This window comes from Eutrigla gurnardus (assembly GCF_963514095.1).
Source record: "Eutrigla gurnardus genome assembly, chromosome: 20".
In the NCBI taxonomy this organism is placed as follows: domain Eukaryota; kingdom Metazoa; phylum Chordata; class Actinopteri; order Perciformes; family Triglidae; genus Eutrigla; species Eutrigla gurnardus.
The window spans coordinates 7167584-7191771 of record NC_139931.1 but is presented as its reverse complement, the minus strand read 5'-3'; the positions used below and the strand labels follow the sequence as shown (position 1 = coordinate 7191771).

The window sequence follows — 24188 nt, the reverse complement described above, 5'->3', positions numbered from 1 at the left end:
TGTGACTGTGAGCAGAAATATAGCCATATAAAAAAAATGGACCAGCTGGAGGTCAAAGTTCATCCGCCTCTTTTTTTTTTTTACCCTTACATTGCAGTTTAAAACATGTTTGCAGATTGTCATGATCAATGATCACCAATCCCCAATAGATTAGACAGCATTGAAAAAAAAAGCCCTCAGGGATGTGGACTCTACTGTCTGATCATCGCTGCCATGAAGCCGAGCCCTGCCACCAACAAGAGAAGCGATCTGAGGTTCTGACCAATGAGCGAGTAGTTCTGTGGTGTTCTGTCCAATCAGAGCGGGCCGAACGCTGGTGGGCTGGGTCTCGTGGGCTGGCACCGCAGAACCAGCGGATCTGGTCGTCGCTATGCTTTTTCAGTGTCGGGTGGAGTCTACATCCCGTCGCAGCTCTGCGGGGAAGGAGGAGGACTGCTTTTTTTTCTTCTCAGTTTCTCGTCGACTGTTTGTCACCGCCAAAGGCATCGAAAAAAAAAACTACTCCGTGAAGATGACGACGACAACCACCTACAAAGGAATGGAGCCCGGTTCTAAAAGCAGCTCCAGGTAAAAAGAGAAGGAGCCGAAAACGTTTCGCCGAGGAACAAAAGAAGTGTGATGCGGACGAGCCTCGCAAGCTAGCAAAAACGCCTCTTTTCTGCCGTCCGCCTGCTGCTTCACATTAGCCCGCTGGTGGCTGGATTTAGCTAAACTGTCACATAGTCTTGCTAATTAAGTTAATCTTATTGGGTGACTGATGTAGCCGTGGGTTACACAAAGTTAGTTAGTGTTAGCCTGTCTGGGCTTTCGGAACGAGGTGAATTAGCTATGCGAGTTTGAGAAAGAAAAAGGTGGAAACCAGAAGTACGCGATGGGGTGTTTTCCATGTTGTTTTATATTCAAATCTAACGTTAGCCGACCAGTTTTAACTGGTTGGAGGCGACTGTAAAATAACTTTTTTTGTTTAATTGTTGCACCTCTTCTGCGGTGATTTCTTTAACGTTACGTGTTTTTTTTGGAGTTTCTAGCTAATGATCTTATAGCCGATCTATTAGTCGTGGTTTGTGTGGTAGATTTTCAGCAGAGGAAAAAAAGGTAACAGCTCAAGAGCCAAGTCCAAATATGTGATTGAATGCAGGAAGAATCGTAGACGAGACTATGGTCTGCATATGTCATTATCATTAGGGCGAATGGAAGTTTAGAGAAACTCAAGATGTAATGTCCGTTTTGTAGTTTCATTGGATATTGCCTGAGCTGGTGTCTTCCGTCTGACGAATAATGACTGTTAAATCTTTATATTTCTGGGAAAGAAGTAGGCCACTCATTCCCCAAGCACGCAGTCATGGTTTTCCAGTAAGTGATGCGTCGCGAATGGATGCATTCCTGCGCCTTTGCAGCGAAAACAATGCAGAGAAAATACCGGGTTTTTTTTTTACATTATTATTATTTTTATTAACGGATGCCGCAATAATGGGTTGTGATCTTGAGGAAAAACTATTCCTTTTCGCCTTTGCTTCGTCAAATCTCGGTCAGTCGTTAAGCGTTTTGAAGTCGCATGCTGTTTTCGGATGATGCGGGGGCTTGGGTGGGGGCTTTGCGCTAGCTAAGCCTGTAAATCTTTCCTTAGCTCTTTGCTTTTGCTCCTTAAAGCTCATTTTATGAGCTGTTGGTCATTTCTGATGCTTGCCGACCAAAGGGATCCGTACAGAAGCCACTTGAGCGGAATTAGGCTAAAATCTTAGTAGGCCATCAAAAGCCTCCCACCCTGCCTTATCAGACATGCCATCTTTGGCTCTGGAGCTCAGCTGCATCCACCCTATGGCTCCCCACCAGCCCGAAGCCGCCCTGCAGCTTCTGAACATTGATGCCATTTCATTGATATTATTTGCAGTTTCATTCTAGGGTGGGGTCTGCTTGCCAGGCAGCTAAAAGCTTTTCCCCCCATCGCAATCCGTGTGGAAAGCATGAGCTCATCCTCTCTGGCCATGAGGTGAAGTCTGGTTTAGACATTACTGTCACAGCCAAGTGTGACGAGCACTGCTGCGTGTGTGTGTGTGTATACAAGAATTGATTGAGAAAATTCACGCCAATGCAGTTGCTTTCTTTGTAGTTTTTTTGCGTCGAGAGCCCAGTAGGTTTTTTGGACTCTGCGTCTCTGCCCGCCTGTCTCTCGGACAGCTGCTCGGGGTGTCAGCTGTGGGCTTCGGGGACTTCAGGAGAGTTTGCTGGAAAAACAGGGAGGGGTCAAGCAGGGGCTCTACACACACACACACACACACACACACCAGTTTTTCTGTCGTCCACCACCCCAACTGTCCTTCAGCACAGCAAGAAAAGGGCCTTCCCTACTCATTATCGTGTTCCTTTTGTTCCGCTTGTGGTGGAAGGAATGTCGTTGGGTAGTGAGCTTTGTTTACCATGCTTTGGTCTCCATGCAGGCTTTCTATATTGTTCAAGAACATTCTATTAGTTGACCTATATTAGCGACTTTTCACCTCTATTGTGTGTAATATGACTCAAAAGGGGGGCATCGAGTTTCATTAACTCATTTACAAATGAGAGAACAATGCTACCAGGAACTGACACCAGCCCCTTCGTCACTGCAAAGGAATCTGTGCTGAGGAAAGGCAGCGGCTAGTCAGCTACACTGTTTGATTATATGCGACTGGAGTCAGCTGCAGGGCAGAGATTGTGACTGTCTGTCTGATAGGCTGACAGCCGGGGCTTAGAGAGTGGAGACCTTGCTGGTTGCCTGTGTGTGTGTGTGGTATGTGTATAAAAGGGATAGGGAGTAGTCCGGAGAAGGCTGTATGTACCTTGAGGCATCCTCATGTTATATTTGACGAGTGTTTTTTGTTGCCCTGTGCGGCGGATTTGCAGCATGCGACATTGAAGGCCTCGTGTTTTAGCTTGGCATAAAGAGTGGGGGAGGGAGCAAGACGACGTCAATCAAATGTCATTATAATCCATCATTTGTTGCTCCGTAGGGTACTACGACCGCCAGGCGGGGACTCCAGCATCTCCTTTGGCGCAGACGACAACTCGACCCCCCGCAAGGACAAGATGGTCTCCAACATCTTTGCAGAACCTGATGACCCCCATGCTCATCGGAGGAACAATCCACCCAGTAATTCAATCTAACATTACTTTAACATATTTTAAGTTAATTTTCCACGTGACAACACTAGAGCCAAATAAATGAAATAAATGAAAATGTTTTAAGGGGCATGTTTGAACTTATAAAACTAGACAGAACTGCCAGAAGCCGTAAGTAAGCAAAAAGCACTATTGACTTGATACTTCTAAGTTGAGCAAGGAAAAGATAGAAATTAGAGTGTTATTAAGTATTTTTTCCATTTGGGTTGTCAGAAAGAACATCCCGCAAGTGTAATAGCCAAAAAGCCCTGGAGTACTGGGATAAGGGTAATTTGAAGCTAGGCTTTGTTAGATTGGGATGAGGATCAGCCCTCAATGGAAAGAAGTAGGTCAGTTAAAACATTAAAATTGGTGAAATGTGTGGCCTTGTATAGACACAAGGGAAATGTTATTGTGAGTCCACAAGGAGAGGTAGAAAAATGCAGCAGTAGGGGATAAGAGACTTGAGACAGGCTTTGAGTTGGCAAGGTCACTGCAGACATACAGCCACAGCGGCTTGAATGAAAAATTAATATAGTCTGACAGTGTTGTGCCTCAGCTTGTCAGTACATTTACAATCAACCAGGTAAACTCCATCCAAACATAATTCATCTTCGCACGCATTGTCCCTTATTGCTTGTAATTAAAGATGGGAATTTGTACCCAGCCAGTTTGGTGAAGGCTCAAAGATTTGATAAGGTGCATAAGGAGGAAGATTCGAGCTCTACAGCAGCAGGATTCCATTTCTGCTCGAGGCCGTGACGTTACGCACAAGCCAGCGATCACATGTTTTCACACTGGACATGTTGTGGCAAACGGCTTACGTGGTGTATCATATTTTCTGAATGTGTGGACAATGAGGAATTTACCTTAAAATCACTGCTTCAGCATCTGACCTTTTATGGACAGCAGCTGCAGACAGTAACGGCCCTTTCCTGCTTGCATTGTTTCACCAGGGTCTAGATAAAGTTCAGGGGAGCCGTCTCGTAGTGTTCCCACTTTAACGGATACCATACAAATGAGCAAGATTTATTACTATAACAGATTTTATGAGCATTGTTTGATCTGTCTGACCTGGCTGTGAACTCTTGGTGGATGACCAGGTGTGTTTGCTTTAGCATCCTTTGTAAATATGAATACTGTCCCACAGTATGTATCCAAGTTTCCCCTTTTGTATGTTTATAATGAGACATTCGCTTCTCATTGTGTACAACAGATCTTGGGAGATTCCTCTGAATTTTGCCTTTTTGTAAAATGAGTGTTACATGAAACATGTAGAAGTAGGGAATGCTACAAAGGTCCCACCATGGTTTCGAAGTTAAAGATGTTGCATTCAAGTCTTCTGGTCTTGCTGGTTTCATGACCAATGAAGACCTCCATAGACCGTAAGCAGCAGAACTGTCCTCAAAACAAAGGCAATCTTATACAACTAACGATTTTGTCGACTAACCTTTTAGTTGATTTAATTGACATATCTGTAAATAATCAGGCAAAAATCATGGCAAAGACATGGGAAAACGATCGTTTAAGTCAACCAAGAGGGGGCTGCACTAGGACGCATTCACAATGAAAATATCTTAATTCCTGACTGAGCCTCCTGCAACTCCACCATCACCCTCCTCCCCTCTGGCTGCAGCCCGGGCACACTGCAACAAAACTTGTGTTGTTGTGATGTTCTTGCTTGTTTGTGTGTTTCTGAGTGTTACTTGTTTCTGTACAGACTGGAAGCAACTTGGTTTTATAGGACAATAAAGAGTGGATCTGAATCACTGAAGTTTTTATAGGCACTATTTATTCTTTTAAAAGTATTTCCAATGAAAGCCGTTCACAGTCTGTGGATTGAGTGACTAAGATATTCATTCTGGAAAGGCATGTTAAGGTCACCTACAATGCTTTGATCAATGAAATAGTATTGAGGTGACTTTAAGTGTGTGAAGCTAATTCTTATAGCTTGTTATAGATTTTAAAACTTCTTCCAATGAGAGTTCTGTCTGTGTCTTGTAGAAATTTGCTGATAATGTGTTCATGCTGACACATGAACGTAGTATTATTCGGTCTTTGGCAGGTTGTTTGTCAGGATTTTTAAGGGTTTTCGGATCTGATGGTTTGTTCAAGTGCCCTCAGCTTCTGGCCACACGAGGAACCCTCTGTAATCAAAAAGGAAGCCAAAACAACCAGCAGCGGCATGATTGCTGTTCCTGCCTTCGAGCTTGTTGACCGGTGAGGTCAGCGTTATGCGTTTATGACATGGACCCAGGAGGACTATACGGTTAACTAGAAGGCTATGTGTTGTAGTGATGATAACATAATGAATCACTGTCCAGCCCAGGGCTTAATCCCCTTCAAATTTACTGTCCAGAGAATTGATCGGACTCAGAAATGTGGAGCCGGTGATGAATGAGCTCTTGTTGAGTGATTTGAAGCTCTCAGTGCTGATTCACTTCACTCCATTAACAACAATGGCCACTCCTCCGCTTCTTCAGCGGTCATTGTTCGCCTTATGACAAAGGCACTTCTGTCCCCTCCCTGGCTCTCTGGGTTAGAGATGGACTGTTACCGTATGTGGCTTTAGTTCGCCACAGTGGGCCAAACGCTGTGTTTTAATGCTCTTTCTGCTAAAGGAGAATACAGGCGCTACAGGGTTATGTGAGTTCTGGCATTCGTGTTGTCTGCCTGGAAGTGTTCCACCTCGTTTCTGGGTCTGTTGCAGACGCCCAAGCGGCTTTGGTGATGTTGTCTGTTGGTTCTCAGTGATTTTGTCTCATGTTATTTCAGTCAAATTCCCCCCATTAAGCTGGCTGATGTTTTGACAAATCTGAGAAGATGAATCTTTTGCTGAGCTAGAAACGTTGGGGTCTGCCGTGGCTAATTGGATTAATGTCCATATGGTATGACTCTGTTGCCTTGAAGTCTGAGTCATGTTTTGTAATTTGTCTCTAGTGCTTCCTGTCTAGCTTTGCTTAGCTGACCAGGGAGGGGGAAAAAATCAATACAAAATAGACATCAAACCTAGTCTATGTGGGTTTTCTTTTTATGCAAATCAAGGGGCTAATGATGGAGGATGTTGTATTCTGTACACATCGTTAAGCCATTGTGATATTAGGCTACATAAATGAAATTTTAAACTCTGATCGGTCATTAATAACTTTGGTTTTCCATCCGTCTCTTGCTTTCCCAGCTGGAGCAGCTGCAGGAACCCTGTGCGGGGAGCCCTCAGCCCCTCTCAGGCGATGCCAGCAGCCTCTGCTCTTCCCCAAGAACCATGAACCGGAACTGACTACCATCCACAACTCCGGGGCAGCCATGGTCTGGAACCAGAGACGAGAGGTACCTCAGTCTGACAGGCGCCGTTTCCAAAACAGAGCGACAGCTTGGTTTGGGGCTGAAAAGCACACACTCGTAGATTAAATGTAATTCTAAACTGTTCAGTGGAAAATTCATTGGCGGACGGTTGGCTTAATCCATCTATTTGAAACTGACCCAGGATGCTGTTTGATCGATATTCTCCACCGACAATTGTAATCCCTGTGGAGGTTTAATTTTTATTCTGGGAATGTGCCCCGTCTGCCTTAGAATTTTCTAATTGGACAATATAACTAAGTTATAACGAGACAGGATATCTGTTAATGGTGGTGTAACAGACCCTAGTTGATCTGTGATTCAGCAGTCGATGAAATGTTTTATTTCCTAATATTAAATTGTCTTTTTATGTAAGTAGCCAGCTGTATCTGCTCATTGACGATCATTATCACTGTGTAGCCTCGGAGCAGAAGTAAAAGGATTCAGATATAGGAATACAGGAAGATCTTTTTTCACTTTGCTCCAGCGACGATATCTGATATACTTGTCTTATATTTACTTTGTAGGTTGAGAATGGCCAAGAACCGGCAAATACTGGTAAGTATCCTGAACTCTTGAGCTGTTTATAAAGAGGACTTCGAGTCTCTGTCACACTCTCGCTATGTCTAAACAGAACTGCATGACTTAGATTAGTCAGGGAATTGCTTCGTGGTCCACAGATCAGGTAATTCCACTTTCGCTGCCTCTAAATATGTGGTGTCTCATGTGCTGCTGGCTACATTCGTGTTTTGTTTTTAATATACAGTACCAATGTTCTGCCTTTTAAGTCAACATCACATGATCTCTTTGATGTGGTTTTTCCCCTGTCACGATGGCGTGATGATCCGCAGTGAAGCAGCTGTTCTTTGACGGCAGGCTTCACTTAGTAGGAAAAGCTTTTTATTAACCTCCAGGTGCATGTTTGTAAGAGAGTGGCTGGCTGCTCAGCTAATGGAGGGCTTAACGACACATCTCTCTGAGCATTTAGAAGTATAAGCTTATTTTCCCTGCTTCTGAATGGGATTGTGTGTGCGTATATGAAAATAAAGAAAGTGGCGGACAGCTAGTTTCATCACATATTGCTTTGAAACAAACGTATCTCACAGAGAGAAGGGGAGACGGGTGTGTGCCAGACACACTGTCGGATTTAATGGCGTGACGCAAATGTGCGCTGCAGTTTTTAATAGAGTTTGCGACCGCAATCTGTGTGTATTTCGTCGTCTGGTTTACTGAGACGTCAGCTCATTATGTAGCCACTACGGGGGCAAACTCATAGGCGTGGTCAGTGTTGTAGTTTCTAAGATGTCACTAAGGCTGCAATTCTATTCCACCTGAGAAAAACTGTTATTCAAAATAATACTCAGAATTATGATATTATAATATTCAGCATATAATTAGTAGTAGGACGCAATTGACACATAAACAAATTAAGCAAACTGCAATTCCAGCCCAGTCCGTGTTTGATAAAAACAGCACATGTCTGGGGTAGAATGTGTCACATCTGTGCCTGGAAAAACAGCCACAAAGGCCTTGGTAAATCTGTTCCAGAGAGTTAAAGTATGTGAGGTTCTAGATCTACAATGAACAGGCGGCCTGCGCGGTCCTCACATATGTGGCACCGCTCTCGTAAAACTAAAAGTAATGCAGTTGTCACAGCCACTCGCTCTGATGTCAAGCTGGGAATATTTGAACATCCATTCTGCTTAAAAGAAGATTCTCAAATCAGCGGTGACCTTATTTGTGACGTTTAAGCCGAAAAAGTCCCCATGAATTTACAAATTCTTCAGTAATTCAGGCACTAATGGACAAAGAGAGCCCAATGTTTCACTGTGATTTTATTAAAGAACCGGCTAACCTCACTTAAATACTCTCGCATTAACTACATATCAAGTACAAATTGAATTAAGGCCATAGTCTTGACTTGTTGACATTTGTGATTTGTGTGACATATGAATTAAAAAATTTTTTAAACGTATGGAAAATTTGTAGGTAGCTAAAACCAAAAGCAAGCAGACAAAGCAAGACTGCCCGACAGCTAAACCCAAAGGTAGCTGTGAAACCACAATATATTAAATGGTAAATTAATGTGTTCTGTTGATTCGAAGGTAACTATCAACAAATGATGGCAAAACCGAAAGGAAACATTTTGTTTGTTGTTCATGTGATTTCTCTGCGTGTTTCCGATGCTTTTTCAAAAGGCAGTTTATAGGTCTCCTCTATGATCTGTGTCAGTGTTTTTTGTTGCGACATAATCAATAAAAATAAACCCAACATGCTCTCTTTCCAACGCGTCACATGCTCGTGCTTTGTCTGACCCCTTGGCGTTACTTTCTAGCGCGTCAACGTGTTGCCAGTGTTCAAACTCCAGGCACAATTTGTTTTTACCAGATAATCTGTGTTTTACTGTTATCCAAGAAACGGTCTGAAACCGTATTCTTTGCACTGTTGCATGCCTCGGATTAACGTGCTGTCTTTTGGTTGCATATTCAGAGTGTCCTGATAATGCGGAGGTGGAGCAGGTGGAGCAAGAGGAGCAGGAGCAGCAGAAGGAGACGACAGAGCCCTCGGCCCCGTCGGGAGGTGCCAACGCTGCCGCGGGCGGCCGAAGAAACCCACCTGGTGGCAAGTCCAGCCTCATCCTGGGTTGAGACCACTTGTGTTGTTTTTTTGTTTTTTTTTTTCATCTGAACGCTTTTTTTTTTTCTTTTCTTTTCTTTTTTTTTTTTTTAAAGACGAATCCCCCCACCACTCTCTTCCTCCTCATCAACTTGTCACCTTCTTCCCTACTTCACATGCACTCACGCCGTCACGTCCATGGACCCCCGTGTCCTCTCCCTTCACCCTCAAACCCTTTGTTTTGATCCTTTTTTCTATTAAAATAAGAAAACTGTTGACAAAAGCACTTTATGTATCTCTCTCCTCTTCCCCACCCTTTCCATTTCAGCCCATCCTGTAGTGCATCGCGCCTGCTGGGAAAGGCATGACGTTTAGCTTATCCCTCATTCTTCCCTGTTGTAAATGGTAAAGGAAAAAAAATAACAAAAAAGATTTGATGCGTGGATTTCTAAATACAATAAAGATTGATATGAATTTGCTGTGGCTGGATTTTTCTTTTAGTAACAGGAATATTTGATTAGTGATTAGTGAATACATAAGTAAATGAAGGCTACTGCTGATCCTCCCTTTCTGGTTTCGTATTGGCTCAACACACGGCGCTAAATATTATTTATGCACAGATGAAAACTGAAGACGGAGAGCAGAGACGGGTTCTCTGTGACTGGAAACCCGCCCGGCCAAAGTAATCACAAAAGCTGCCTCCGACTCTGCCAAAAGAGAAAACGGCATGTCTCCTCATGACATCACACACTGAATATTTGGCTCCCTTTTACACTCCGACTGATTTGAGGCAGGCGTTGCATTTTTCTTGGGAGGTCAGATTCAAAAGGTGAAGTGATTCATGCAGGATGTAATGTTACTTATGAAGCATGACCTTTTAACAAACACTCCAGAAGGATTACTTTATTTGGAAATGCACGTCTGTGTGTATTCGCCTTCTTTAGCACCATTAGGTCATTCTTTACCAGCATCTATTTATATTTTCTCCCATATTAAAAGAGCAAAATGTAAACTAAATGTTCGTTTGAGAACGTATCTTGGAGTTATTCCATGAACTTAACCAATCCTTCATGAAAAAGCTCAGAATTATTGCATTTAGAGAAGAGAGATGTTCTCCTGCTGTGAAATATAAAAAGCACATATGTTACTCACTCAATGAGACAATTATGATATAATTATCATATGACAAATAACAGCATGGACGCTATTAAGAACTAAGCTGGCTATTGATCATATTGATCAAGGCCTCAGTTAATTCCTTGGTGTTGAAGATGATCTTATCCCCCTATAATACAGCGATCATGTCTTTACTCCATGACTTTAATTCTAATGCATTGACGCTGCGTTGTAAGCCTCTTGCAGCAGTGATACCACGCTGCATCGGTGACAGATTGGGCTAATTTGAGGGTTCGTGCTGACCCAGAGCTTTCCAGGCTTCACGCTGTGCTCTTTGTGGTCTTTCCACTCGACTGTGCGTGTTCCACATGTCTGTCTCACACAGCGGCTTTCTTTCCCTCTCTGCCTCCCGAGCTACAACTCGAGCAAAAAAAAAAAAAACCCATCCGATCAGCCTGCGAAAGAAAGAGTGTTGTGGCACAGCGGTGTGCGTTTTAAGCCCTCATCTGCTCGTGAAAGGCATGCAGAGGTCACAAGATCAAGAAAAAGAACTTCCTGTCCTGGAGAAACGCCAGGATGTCGGGCGGCAGTCAATGAAGGCTTGTTTTTGGTGAAGGCTTGTTTTTGGTAAGTGCTGTGCCCCTCTAGCAAAGACAGACCCAGAATAAATCTCTGGTGCTTTACTCAGTACGTCCATTGCTTATTCTAATTTTTGTGTGTGTAGAAAACAAACGTACACTGCAGTTTGCTCTTTTGACCCGGTCAACAGCTAATCGGTAAAACCACATTAGAAACAGACTCTCATGTCTATCCCCCCCTTGATCATCCTACTAATCTTTCTAGAGAGACGGGGGAGGAGGGCGAGGGGATTACCATTTTCCTCCCCCACAGCCATATGTTATTCAGCTGATGTCTGTGATTAATGTGTAAGCACCCCTTTGCTCATTTGCAACTTCAATGTATTGACAGGCCCGTTATGACCAGGGGCGCTCCAGATGAGGCCATGTGTGTTCCTCCCGCCCCCGGGGAGATCTCGGAAGAGGAAAAGGATATGAGAGTGTGGAAACGACTTCAGGAAAGGAGGTGAGTCATCTCTTAGTGACATGGCAAGCAATCAGCCAATCAATACTCCCATTCAGCCACGCTGCACTGACTCAGCAAATAGTCCTGGCAGGAGGAGAACTGAGGACATACACTATTAATATGTTGCTCGGCATCCTCACGCTGTGCAGAAGACTATTACTTCTCTCTTGAAATTAAAACTCCACAAACCAATATTATTATATTCTTATATCGAGAGAAACAGTCTGTCCTCTCTGTGACCACGGAGAGAGCCTTTTGATTATCTTGCACTCCCTAATGTACGCTTCCCACCCACCAGAAGCACCAAACAGGAAGCACTGGTTGGCAAATGGACAGGGCCGTTTCCGTAGCGACGGCGGGAGTAAAAAGCCCTCCTTGCAGGGTCTGCTCCAGCTCACGTTGCATCTCCTTAACCGGATGAGACCGGAGGAGGGGGACTGGTGGAGGGAAGAGCAGTGGGATGGAGGGGGACTGGTGGAGGGAAGAGCAGTGGGATGGACGGGGACCTTTTTTAATCCGTCCCAGAGGGAGGCAGAGAGCACGGATGTGGGGTGGGGGGGGGGTTGCTTTTTGAATTTATCTCGGTTGAAAGCATTTATTGATGTTATTGATGTCGATGTTTACAATTCTCCCAGGACAGGGAGGACTTAATGGAGTTTGTTGAGGTCATTTCAGCTTTAAAACTGCAACGGGCAGCATCTTCTCTGACTGTAAAACCTAGTGAGCAATACGAACATGTGATTTTAGGAGTTTACTGTGTCCTGAAAATATGGGAGGATGTTTTGTTTGGATGATGTATTCATATTCTACATGAGTAATTGAGGGGTGGCTCTCAGTTACACTATATGGCACACCCTAAAATAATTAGTAACCACGCACTATAATGAGAATTTAAGCAGGACTCTCCTTTATTATTACTATATTGTCATCCATTAACTGTTTACACATTAGCCTCCACATATTGAGGCCCATGGTTGTTGACAAAAACATAAATAGTGTATATACATGCTAAATGTATTGGCTAAAGTAAAGTGTTATATCCTGTATTTTTCTCTTTTTTAGAACTAACTATATTTCATCTAAATCAGAGCTCTTCAACAGAGGGTCCGGGACCCCTAGTGGGTCCACAGAGTTACTGCAAGGTTCCCCGAGATAATTTGATCCCAAACCTTTCTTCCAAAAATTGAAATATATCCAAAAATCTGGTTTAATAAGCAACGCAATCTTATACATAGGGGGCCCCTCCACCGCTCACACTCAGACATGTTTGTTCTTCTGCCACTAGGGGGCAATGCAAACTCTATAAAACAGAGGCCTCCCACTCCCTGCTAAACTTTTGACCTACTTTCAGTGTGGAACATGCACCCGACCTCACATCTCTGTAGTGCAAGCTCTCTAGAAGATGTGCTAATGTATTTCCTCTGTGTCTGACGCGTCAGAGCGCCATAATGAAGCACAGTCTAGTGTGCCGCTTCCTTTCGGTATGAGTAATGTCACTTTGAAGTTCTTCGAGACCTGTTTTTTTTTTTTTTGGCAAGGTGAGAAGTTGTTGCATGCTGAGGGTTTATTATTTATTGTAGTTCAGCTGAGAGCTTCCGATCCCACTTTGCAATGTACAGTTCATCTTATTCTCAGTTTCACATGTTATTGTTGGTAGACATTCGGTCTAGAAATCTGAGGGATAAGCAAAAAATATGTTCAACCTATTCCTTTTTGAGGAAGTGATTCCTTTTCACAGTCAGTCGTGTCTGCCATCTGGTTAAAGCCAACAACCATCCTTTATGTGTCCTGGTAAGTCCAGAGTGACCCAGGAAAGTCTAATTACATGTGTCTTCTCTGTTCTGGCGCCTCAGTGGTGGAACGAACTCCCGACTAATGTCAGGACAGCAGAGTCATTTGCCATTTTCCGAAAAAGGCTCAAGACTCACCTGTTCAGAGTTCACCTCGACTAGCATGACCCACTAACACCCCCCCCCCCCCCCCCCCCCCCCCCCATAGCAAACAAACCTTATAGCACTCTGATCGTAGCACTGTTGCTCTTGAAGTACTAGTTTACTCAGATGAGGACCTAACACTTGTTCTATTTTTAGCTCTTACTTTATCAGCAATGATACGTTGTTGTTTCTTTGTTTCCTTCTTTTGACAAATGTACTTATTGTAAGTCGCTTTGGACAAAAGCGTCTGCTAAATGACCTAAATGTAAATGTAAATGTGTAATGCCTAAGAATTCATAACGCTTCATCAAGTCTGGGATTATATGCTGCCCATCTCTGTAGTATGTCATTTTACTGACCCTTTAAATTCCTTTTTACGTGACTATTTTATTCATACACTATACAATACTCATCTATAAAACTCATGTTTATCGATTCACAGCCCGTCCAAAGACAGAGGCAAAACATCAGACATGTTCTCCCTCTGCTAACGCTGCATAATACTATAATAATATTTCATGCAATATCTTACCTAATGCCTTATTAAGAAGGTTCAATGCATCTACACTTCATCTACACGTGTTGGGTCACCTCAGACATAAGTTGTTGTTTGATTACGATTGCATCCGAGCCGTCTCCTTCTCGCCCACATACCACACACTATGTAGGTCACGTGTTGTTTGTCACTTTTGATGGTTTCGAGGTTGAAAACACAGACTCATTTCCTAGTGAAGAGTTGATGCGATCCAGTCACCCCTCAGCATGTGTGCTGTTTGGTTGAAGCTCCTAACCGTCCTCTGTCTCTCCTGCACAGCCCTGGGTGACCCAGGTAAGGCCGGTTTCATGTGTAATGCCTAAGACTGAATGTATCTCAAATGTGATGTGAGATGAAACAGAATGATTGTGGAGGTGTTTGGTGTCTACGTACACAGGGAGCAGTGGAGTGGTGTGGAGAGAGTTCGGAGGAGCCGTGACGATCCAGTGCAGACCGACTAACACGGGAGAAAGGTACCTGGCTCTGATGAAGGGGCTCAACAAGGAGAACATGGTTCTGTACATAGATGGCCCCTCACAAAAAGACAACATTGATGAAGACTTCTACGGCAGACTGCAGTTAAATGGAGCATTCCCCACCGTGGACATTCTCATCAGGAACTTGACCTCTGACGACACGGGACCGTACTGGTGCGTGTACAAGAAGTTTGACGTGGTGACCACTGAAAGGGTCGACATCGACGGCTCGGGGTCGGTGCTCCTGGTGGTGACAGGTGAGCCTTCATCAATTAATGCAAACAAAACTCACTTCGCTGGGCGACGTCTCCTCAGAAAGGCCCGGCAAGCGTAGAGAAGAGGCAGCATGTGTGTCCAAAACATGTAGAACATTGTAACAGTACGTTATACAGGCAGGTATACAATAACTATTCAATATCCATACGTTCTGTTCACTCCACTGCAAATGAAACAACCTTATTTAGATAAAAAAAGGTCAATGCAAAAAAGAAATCCAGATGTCATAGACAATAACATTATAATGGGGAACCAGCGTGAGCTAAACACACTTTCCGTTAACAACAGATAGAGCGCCGCAGTGCGGCCCGCCGGACAACAGTCTGATCCTGATGTCTGTTGGGATCTGTGCTGCTCTGCTGTTTTTCATCATCATATGCTTCTTCGTATGGATCATCCGCAAGGTATGTAGCCTTTGTGTGTGTGTGTGTGTGTGTGTGTGTGTGTGTTTCTTCATTGGACTGGATTTGCCTATGACTCACAGACCCTGTTTTTATGTTCCTGTTATTCTCTAAAGTACCCGTGTGACAAAACACACATAGTAAAAGTATTTTCAGACAATATAATAATAGTTGAATCCCTTATTCTCTTTGTATAAATATTGCTGAAATCTATCTGACAAGTGTTTCTATTATTGTGTCAGTCATTTTTTATCTTATGTCATCTGTTTTTAGCAGACCAAGACCTGCACCAGGAAGAAACCGAGGCACGTCGTTGGGAACGATGTCTACGAGGACATGCGTGGAACAATCAGGCGCTAAAGATGTCAAGACCTGTCACCTCCTCCGTCTCTCCCTCTCTCTGCACCTCCTCCACAAGAGACGCAGGTATCACAGCTCAGCTTGTTCAACGTGTCCTCAGGCCTGGTGTGCGTCTGGGTGAAAGACAGTTAACACAATAAAGTCTATGAGTTGGTTCACCTGCAATGCCAGTGATCGGTTTGGCACATTGTGTGGAATGTACTTTGTTTGGAAGTCACAAATGTCACAGTTTGTTTTGGTCTTTCAGTGCCAAGAAATCAGAACTGGGTTTGCCTCTGACATGTATTTTTTATGTAAATATGTCTTCTTTAATTTCAGAAATGTCTTATAGTTTTCCACAACGTGCTGATTTATTGTAAAGAAGGCAACTTGAATGCCATTTAAGATCGATACCATGTATTGTAATCATGTAGCTGTAATTTTGTGTCAAATAATAAAGTGCCAGGATTTATAGCCACGTCTGAAATTATTCCTTTTTTCTTGAAGATGGTGAACAATATTAATTGGTAATTCATTGGAAGTGAATTTTCAGAATACCATGAGCCATAACACAAAAATAAGTCAAAAAAAGTCAAAAAGCAAATATCACATCACATTTTAATGTTATATTGTGCGTTTTTTCAAAATAAAATACAAATAAAAAGGAAACGAAAGGTTAATGAGCTAGTTGGGGTAAGTGTTTTATTTTGTTCTATTTCTTGAAAGGGATTGAGGCAAAACTATCTGCAATGATGATTAAACTAAGTCGGAAAACTTTAACTTTGAACTCCCACCATTCAGAACCATTCTTATGGTGATTGGTGGGCAGCACTGGAATTATGTAGATGAACAGGTGATGACATTCAGTCAACATCCCTACAAAACCTGGACTTAACTTTGTGGTTCACATTTTCAAACTGCTTCAGGCACCCACATCCCACATAAACAACGTCCATGAGTCACTATTTCTAAGTCCTTTTTTTTCTCTCTCTCAACAAGTCAAAGCAAATGTGGAGCCACACAAGAAGAAACCTACCTTTTGAAAAACAATAATTTATTATCGAAGTGGAGCCCAACTGCCTTCTCAAACACTGTAAATCAACCGGGGTCAAAGCATAAAAGTCGAGACGAGTTGCAAGTCAGGGAGGGTATGAGTCAACATTAAAAATGTCAAACAGGAAAAAGAAGTTTCACCTTGTGGCTGCATGCAAAGCGGGAGAATGTTTACTTGTGCGGTGCGTCCGTGTGGTCACGAGCCACGACTCTTCTTCCTCCGCCGAGCAGCAAAGACGGGGCGAAGAGCTTAAGTGTGAAGTGTGTGTTTGCGCCTGCTGTGTGGTAAGTGTCAGGCTGCAGTGGTGTGTGTGTGTGTGTGTGTGTGTGTGTGTGTGTGTGTGTGTGTGTGTGTGTGTGTGTGTGTGTGTGTGGGGACATTTAGAGCAAATGGGTTCTGCTTCGCGGTAAGTGGGAGCACTCAAACGGAAACTGAGACCCCGTCTTACAAGAAACACAACATCGGTGCACTTAAAAGCACAAAAAAAGCAGAGACACCACAAATGTCATAGTTACATAATGGACTTTTTTTTTTTTTAACCCCATCAACCGTCCTATTCTTTGGTATCCAAGTGCAGCAGTTTCCACACCTGTCATAACTTGTAAGGGGAAACACACCAAATGATAAGGTGCAAAAATACTGTGGAACACATGAAATGATAATAATCTGCAGCTGTTTTACACATCCAACAGGTGCTGTGGTTCGTGTTATATATAGTTTAGGTGCTAATCGAGGTTAGGTATTAAAACAGTTCCTGAATTGTGCCTTCGCCCCTCACTTCTTGTGTTTTTCTGTAACAGCTTCAAGAGCGGAAACTGTGAGACTCACTCTGTGCTTTTAGAGGTGTAGGAAGGTGACGAAAAGATTCAACGCGTTTCTTGTCTGATTCGTGCTTTCCGTGCAAGTCATTTAAATGTTTTTGTGTGCATCTCTCTTTGTACCTTGTTTGCGTGTTTCTGGTTGAGTCCCGTATCTCCAGAGTCCTACATCTTTTTACGGCACGCTGACAGGATGTGGTTATGGTCTTACATGTAAGTCAGAGGCCCCCTTCGCATAATGCAGAGCCAGCAAACCTGTTTGTACAGCATGTACTGCTTATGACTGTATTGGTCATTTTTTTTTTTTCAAAATGAGTATATCAGCATAACTATATTTTGATGCAACAATGTTCAGATTCCCTCACGTGATCGTTGGTCAGACATCTCGGATGATTCGGGGTCAAACTCAAACAGAGGGTCATGCTGATGTTGTCTCACATTAGAAGCATTGCAGAACTAGAACAATCAAACTGATTAAGTATGATTAAGTAGTATTATTTGTAGTGCTGTTGAACGCAGCATCAGGCCTGACTCCTCCCCCAACCTATTCCCTAATTAGGGCCAGATTATATAGAGCACCTGTTTCTTCATTAAGTCCTCCTCTTTTGATGGTTGATGGTGTTTTGCTGTTCCAGGTATTTAACATGCAAAAGGCTGCCTCTTTATGCTGCATCCCTTCTGTTACAGCTCTACTCTGGTGTGTTAATCCCCAATCTTTTTTTTTTTTTTATCCCCATGTGTTAATGACTCATACCAGAGGTGGTGAGTAGCACTTAGCATTGTGTGCCCTATTAATAAATTGGTTTCCCCTACAGGTTCACCTGCTGCTGTCTAGCAACTTAATGGTGGCTTAAATCCTCTTTTTGCCTCTGTTGTCAAACCCACTGGGCTGTTTATGTGTCCATTTTACTACTAGTTTGCACTTTCTTGGACTTAGAGAGACATTGTTTGGCAGCTAGACATCTGATATGAATCTAGATTGCTTTTTTTTGGTGTGTGTTTGCACTTGAGTTGAGTAAGCACTATTCTTCTTCCCTTCATTGGATTTTAGTATATTTCTCATTTGGGCTATTCACACCCTTCCACCCCCAGCAGCTCCAGTCCCTGCTGATTTTGATTTAGAGCATGTCAATAAAACATTTGGTCCAATCTGAAAACTGTCTTGTGTCTAATTTATGCATTTTTAAGCTCCTTGAGAATGTATTTCCTCGGGTGTAATTCCCCAGGTGGTAATGTTTTAGCCTGTTCTTCTTTATTGCCCTCTAAAGCCCCATAAGTATGGTCTTTGAATTAAATTAAAATGATTTCTTAGGTACTTTTTGCGTTTTTAACCACTCCGCAGCCTACGTGGTCAGTAAGACTGGCTTCTCTGCAGCCTACGTGATCAGTAAGACTTTTGAAAGCCTAACGCCTCCGATCATCACTTTTTTTTTTTTTTTTTGACAAATGTTCACTTGGTTTTTGGTCACTCTATGACGTCCACGTTCATCTGCTTTCTGAGAACTAGGATGACTGTTGCCTTCTTAGGCCACTTCCCTTGCAAACCCACTTTAGATGGAGATTGACTGTAAGGTGATAAATGCACAATAACAGTGCAGTCACTGACGATAAATCTTGCTGGGTGCGTCTGACTCTGCATAATCATTCTTTAGTGAGGTTAAGTGTTTTTGCCTCTTTTTATTCTGCAAACGGCCTGCAGATCCTCCCACGGCTGTGGTTTTTGGGGAACTTCTTTTGAAATTGGGCAGTAAAAACATGAGTCAGTGGTTACTTTTTTTTTTTTTTCTTCAAATACTGATTTAAGTGTACGTCGGTGTGATTTTGACAAGTATCCAGCTGTAATTGGGGGAACGCACACTGACCACCGACGACCCCAGGTGCTGAGGGAGGACGATACCATGCAGCAGCCACAAGAGGTCGCTGCAGCTCAGAACTGCAGCTCTTTGTAGCAGGATGTTTACGAACATGAAGCAGGTTGACATCTGGGATTAAAAGGTTAAAGGCCGTGAGTGCAATAGATGGCTAATTAAACACAAAGTGTATAGTGGAAACATAGTCCCGGCACTCCTGCGTACAAAACACACACACACAAACCGGCTTATGTCTATTAATGGTCACCACGTTTTATAATCTGGTTGCCAAATGGCGCAGAGGACCAGATCTGCTTAATTTGAGTGTAACCGAGTTGTCCAAATTCAGAATTTGCTTCATGTAGTTGTCTTCTAACCACACGCCCACAAGAAAAACCTGCCTTTATTCCACCTCTAACGTGAAAGCCAACGCAGTCCCAGGAAACCACTCCCGCTCCTGGACTTGGGCGTGCGTCAGGACGCGCGCAGGTGTGCTCGTGCCATTCCCAACGACGCTGTCTCCACAAGTGGTTCGCGGTCGGGAATTAAGAATTAAGACGAAGGAGTAAATCCGGTGAAGTTCCCCCAAATAAGACGCGAGTTTTACCTGCGGCCAGGTGCTTTCCGAGCGTCCAGCAAGCGGTGAGAGGAGCGCGCGGAGCGAGACACGAGCTGGGAAGGTGCCGGGTGTAAACGTCCTGACGCCGGAGCGACTCAACGGTCAAGTGGCATTTAACTGTAAATCCTAACGACTCAAAGAGGGAAACGTCTAGAACCATGAAGAAATATTCATACTCAGGTAAGCGTGTTGCTCTAAGGTGAAGAGTTTGATTTGAAGGGAGAGTATCCAACATGTAAAGTATTGGTGGTGACCGAGAGGAATGAGTAATTTCAAGTAAATGTTTAACATTTTGTGTTCTCTCACTGCTTTCACATATGAATCTTCTTTTTAGTTTCCCCTTAGAACAAGGCCTGCATGCATGTGGATGTAAAACATCCCCAAAGACCAGATCTCACATATAACATCATTACCAGAAGCTCATTCTATAAGTCTTCAGGCAAAATATGCAAAATAAATTAAATGTATCACTGACACTAAAACATGGGGAGCACAAAGGTCGTGTGGGATTAATTTAAAGTTGCTGGAACAAAAAGGTGAAATATTCTAGTGCCTCCTGTCGCCTGCTCCCATCATAAGACGGGGTAGGCTGTTATTGTCTTTTGATTGACAGTTTTATGGTGCGGTTCATTCACTCCTCCCCACTAATACCCCGAAGAATGAGTTGATTTATGCATCTGCATCGATATAATCCTATTTATTCTGGCAGGATCTGACTGGTATATTGCGAAATTCCCTCCCGTAAGATGCGGAGGTAATTGTAGCTCGCAGCCTCTCCAAAGATGTCTGGAAGACCCACGTCGTGTGATTACACTGTGCAGCTAAAAGTCTAATGTTTGCTCAAGGACCCTTCAGCAGGGAAGTGTTTGCCGAGGCTTGAACCAAAGCTGTTTGTTTGCTTAGATCGCCGTGGTTTGCGTCCCGACTGATTCTTGTGACGTCCCTCTGTCCTTTGTCCCAACTCTTGCTTTATTTTCTCATTTCTATCTCACACTGCTTTCTATCACTTCCTCCTCCCTCCCCCTCTACGCTCAGACTCACTCCAGTGTACACACACCTATCTCGCGGAATGCCGGCGTTCCCGGCTCCTCTTCCCAGACTCTTTGTGCGATGGAGCGTCCAACAGTTTTCCATCGGAGCCAAGCACATGTTGGGTCATGCCACCTCTCCTCCTCCTCCTCCTCCTCCTCCTCCTCCTCTGTGTGTGTGTGTTTCTGCCGTTCTACGTGTGTTGAGCTGTCACATTCTTTGTCAGAGTTCCACTCGGGGAATTGTCTAATAACAAAGTGTGTGTGTGTGTTGTGAAAGGCCCTCCTCTCTAACCTGTAGTGGTGTTTAGACAAGCATCAGAGATGCGGAGGGGTGACTTTGAGAGCAGGAAGGTCAGCATGTGTGTATGTGTGTGTATGGTGTATGTGTGTGTATGTTTTGTACGCAAATACCCTTACACACACACAAGCAGAATGATTGTGTACCTGGCACATGTGAGGTTTCGGGTTTTTTTGTTTTTGAGGGGGGTTGTCCGTGTGTGTGTGTGTGTGTGTGTGTGTGTGTGTGTGTGTGTGTGTGTGTGTGTGTGTGTGTGTCTGTGTTCACTCAAGCAACCCCTCACAGCTGCTCGTGGAGTCGATCCCCGACTTGTACACCACTCCCTCAAGACGTCTGGATCAATGAGTAACCTGTATGAATAACAGCCCACGCCAACACACACACACACACACACGGTCATTATTTTCCAAGTGCGCTCCATCTGGTATGTGCTTTTATGTCCCACTCCAAACACACACGTACCTAATTCCACCACTTGTACCTGTGTGACAGAACGCCTCCTCTCTCCTCCGCGCTGCATTACGGCTCTCGGCCTGTTCCTGCTGGAGAGTCAGCGAGGCTTTGATTCGGAGCCCTAAGCTATTGTTAGATGGGAACTTGAAAGTCAGGCTATAAACTGTGTTGAGACATATTTGCCCTGTCATCTAGCAGAGCATGCCGAGGATGGTGTAACCCTCAATTTGCCGTCCTGGCTGCCTGGGAATAACGGACTAATAAGGTATTGGAGCGCGCGGATGTGCGTGCGTACAGTAGGCTACTCTGGTCGGTGTGATCTAAAATCATGGGTGTCACGGGGGGGCAACCTTGAACCCGGGAAGGAAGGTGTGAGGAGGCAGGATGTATCAGATGACTGTGTGGAAGTGTAACATCAGATCAGTTTGATTCGTTTTCATCATATGAACAACAAATGTACTCCTTTCTCCTTCAACGTGGACTTTTCGTCCCCAAAAGTCACCTTCTGACCATCGCCATAGTAACCAGGTGATGCTGATAAATCTGCATGCTTTATAGGTAAATTTAGGTTACAGTCACTAAGTGGGTTAGTGTTCTGTCATTGGGTATTAATCAAAACACCTATGTGGTTTGGCACAGGGCTTGAATGCTTGTAACTGTTCAGTACTTCCTCTTTGTTCTACACTACACCGTACTTACACATTGATAAACGCTGGAATGTGAATCTCCCCTGATTGCAGGAGGCTCTACGCTCTTCTGTCTCGTCTGTGCCGCGTTATGGTCCTCCCCTCTCAGCCGCGTGGAGCCTGCTCTGAAGTGTCCACTCCGCTCTGTGTTTATTATCTGCAGCCAAGAATGCAGCTCTGTGATACCGACTGCTGCTGCTGCTGCTGCTGCTGCTGCTGGGGGTGTCAACTGATACAACAGCCTGCCTGTACTGCAGGGCCCCCAGGCCAGGAGAGAGCCTGTAAAAAGATAATGGCAGGCTCAGAGCGGTTCTGACGTGTGGTAGAACATGTGCACTGACATCTAGACATGGGTATTGAATGATAAAGTGCGTCGACAGGCATATATATGCTTTTTTTTTGCGATTTCAAAACATTTCAAGTTCATTAAAAATACCTCAAGTCATTTGATTAGTTTTGGACCTGATTAGAAAGGAAGATCGAAGGAAAAAGTCCGTAAGAAATGTGGAAATTGCTTCACCTCTGTAGGCAGGAGATGGTAGCTCCATTGTTTGGCAGGAGCGGCGCTGTCCTGTCACGACACGAATGAATATTTTATTACACTTAAAGTGATTCATATCTGCTCAGAAGAGCACGACTGTAGCAAGATGATGCGCGTTCGGAGCCGGATGGCTGGCGGCGTGCAAACTCTTTGACATCACTTATAGCATAATAGTGTCCGAGGTGATCGGTCTTTGAACAAACATTGTTGAGGCTGAACTCAACCGCTTCATTTTCAGTTTCAGTTCAAACTTTATTACACGTGATGGTTCAGGAACAGCATTGTTAAGGCGATTAACACGCAGATTAGATAATGATGGTAGATAGGACCTTTTCTTTTTGTATTTTGTAACAGCGTGGTTCATCCCTTCCTCACGTTGTTCACCTATGACTTACAGTAACTACATGTTTCCTCAGGGGGAGTTTCAACCCATAAAGCTGTATGGACTTTTTAACCCACTCTGTGGGGTTTTAACAGCCTCTGAAGAGAGGAAAGCCGATCCTTATCTGCCACACCAGTATTGTTTTATAGACTGCTGCGGTATCCTGTCTAACCCCGGCTGGAGAACAGCCTTTAGACGATTTGGGCCGCTGTTTGCATTGTGAAGAGTACGGAAAGGTAGAATGTGTGTGTTTGTCAGAGCGGTGTTTGGTTTTCAACGTGGCGATTGAGGAATGGCTCCATGTCGAAAGGGCAGAGGTAGGAGAAGGTGTTGCCGGTTCATACCTTTTGGCGCCAGAACAGCGGCTATTCATTTGGGAGGAGCGCAGTTCAGGGTCAAGGCCGGTGTGTCTCCTCAATTATGTGTGTGTGTGTGTGTTCGGTGTGGTCCGAACTCATTAAGAACGCATCCAGGTAAAAAGGCCTTATCTGGGCTGTAAAAACAATCTTGAAAAATGGCTGGCTCGCCATTCAGTCTGTGTCGGCTTCCCTCCACCCGTCCGTCCGCTCGCAGCTCTTTCACGGGCAGAGTTGTGAAACGGTGTGTTTGCAGCGCACACTCAACATGTGTAATGAGGGCCGTAAAAACACAAAGGAACAGACGGGTGGGCAGAGAGACGGAGGAGGAAGTGGATTAGGGACGATGTTTTCACATTGTGATTTAGACTGAAGTAATAATGTATGATAATCGACATTATCGGATCCTTTAAATTAGATTTAATCGCTCAAAAGTGGCTTTGCAGGAGATGGAGTTGTAGAGAGATAAAGAGCTGAGGACTGTTGACCTCATTCAAACTATGACAACAATAAGAACCAAGAAAAGGAGATACAGGAGATAAACGAACAATAAACAAGGACACAGGATCCAGATTTATGAATTATTTCTCTATAATTGAGTCATGAAAAAATTATTTATTATGAGGACCCCTTTGAAATGCAAAGAAATATTATTTATACTAATGAATCGCCTTTGGATGAGCTTAACCTTTGCACATGCATCACATATGGTAAAAGAAAATACCATAGAAAAAAAACCTCATTGTGGTTTCACACGTATGACATTTGGTAAGCAGGTGTAATATGTGGAGACGTGCAGAAAAGCCTCAACAGGAAGTTGGCCATTTTTTATTTAATGTGCACTTTAAGG

General features: G+C 43.8%; 3 protein-coding genes across 5 annotated transcripts in view; all 3 read left to right on the top strand.

The window, feature by feature from the left end:
* The first annotated feature begins 376 nt into the window (after positions 1-376).
* On the top strand, positions 377-9564 carry LOC311031559 (jupiter microtubule associated homolog 1-like). Of its 2 annotated transcripts, none has more exons than XM_084037902.1 (5): positions 377-567; positions 2988-3127; positions 6314-6462; positions 7008-7032; positions 8965-9564. In XM_084037902.1, exons 1-5 carry the CDS (start codon positions 512-514, stop codon positions 9120-9122), a joined length of 528 nt encoding a protein of 175 aa, XP_083894028.1. In that variant the 5' UTR covers positions 377-511; the 3' UTR covers positions 9123-9564. The 2 variants fall into 2 exon arrangements, with proteins under 2 accessions (XP_083894028.1, XP_083894027.1); XM_084037901.1 differs by having other exon boundaries at positions 7002-7032.
* A 4340-nt stretch (positions 9565-13904) lies between these two features.
* LOC311030750 (uncharacterized protein) lies at positions 13905-15724 on the top strand. Of its 2 annotated transcripts, none has more exons than XM_084036714.1 (4): positions 13905-14052; positions 14156-14491; positions 14799-14914; positions 15188-15724. In XM_084036714.1, the coding sequence occupies exons 1-4, from the start codon at positions 13986-13988 to the stop codon at positions 15269-15271; spliced, it is 603 nt and encodes a 200-aa protein (XP_083892840.1). In that variant the 5' UTR covers positions 13905-13985; the 3' UTR covers positions 15272-15724. The 2 variants fall into 2 exon arrangements, with proteins under 2 accessions (XP_083892840.1, XP_083892839.1); XM_084036713.1 differs by having other exon boundaries at positions 15185-15724.
* A 3756-nt stretch (positions 15725-19480) lies between these two features.
* The window catches only part of LOC311031004 (septin-9-like), an 83898-nt gene continuing 79190 nt past the window's right edge, over positions 19481-24188 (top strand). Inside the window, exon 1 of the mRNA XM_084037084.1 lies at positions 19481-19771. Within this exon, the coding sequence (XP_083893210.1) occupies positions 19750-19771 (22 nt within the window). The 5' untranslated portion in view covers positions 19481-19749. The remainder of the gene's footprint in view (positions 19772-24188) is intronic.

Excerpts from the sequence above, each read along its gene's own strand:
- LOC311030750 (XM_084036713.1), top strand. The coding sequence starts at position 13,986 with ATGTGTGCTGTTTGGTTGAAGCTCCTAACCGTCCTCTGTCTCTCCTGC. Across the intron at positions 14,053-14,155 it reads CACAGCCCTGGGTGACCCAG|GGAGCAGTGGAGTGGTGTGG; the intron begins GTAAGGCCGGTT and ends CTACGTACACAG. Across the intron at positions 14,915-15,184 it reads TCGTATGGATCATCCGCAAG|CAGACCAAGACCTGCACCAG; the intron begins GTATGTAGCCTT and ends ATCTGTTTTTAG.
- LOC311031559 (XM_084037901.1), top strand. The coding sequence starts at position 512 with ATGACGACGACAACCACCTACAAAGGAATGGAGCCCGGTTCTAAAAGC. Across the intron at positions 568-2,987 it reads GGTTCTAAAAGCAGCTCCAG|GGTACTACGACCGCCAGGCG; the intron begins GTAAAAAGAGAA and ends GTTGCTCCGTAG. Across the intron at positions 6,463-7,001 it reads TCTGGAACCAGAGACGAGAG|GTTGAGAATGGCCAAGAACC; the intron begins GTACCTCAGTCT and ends TTTACTTTGTAG.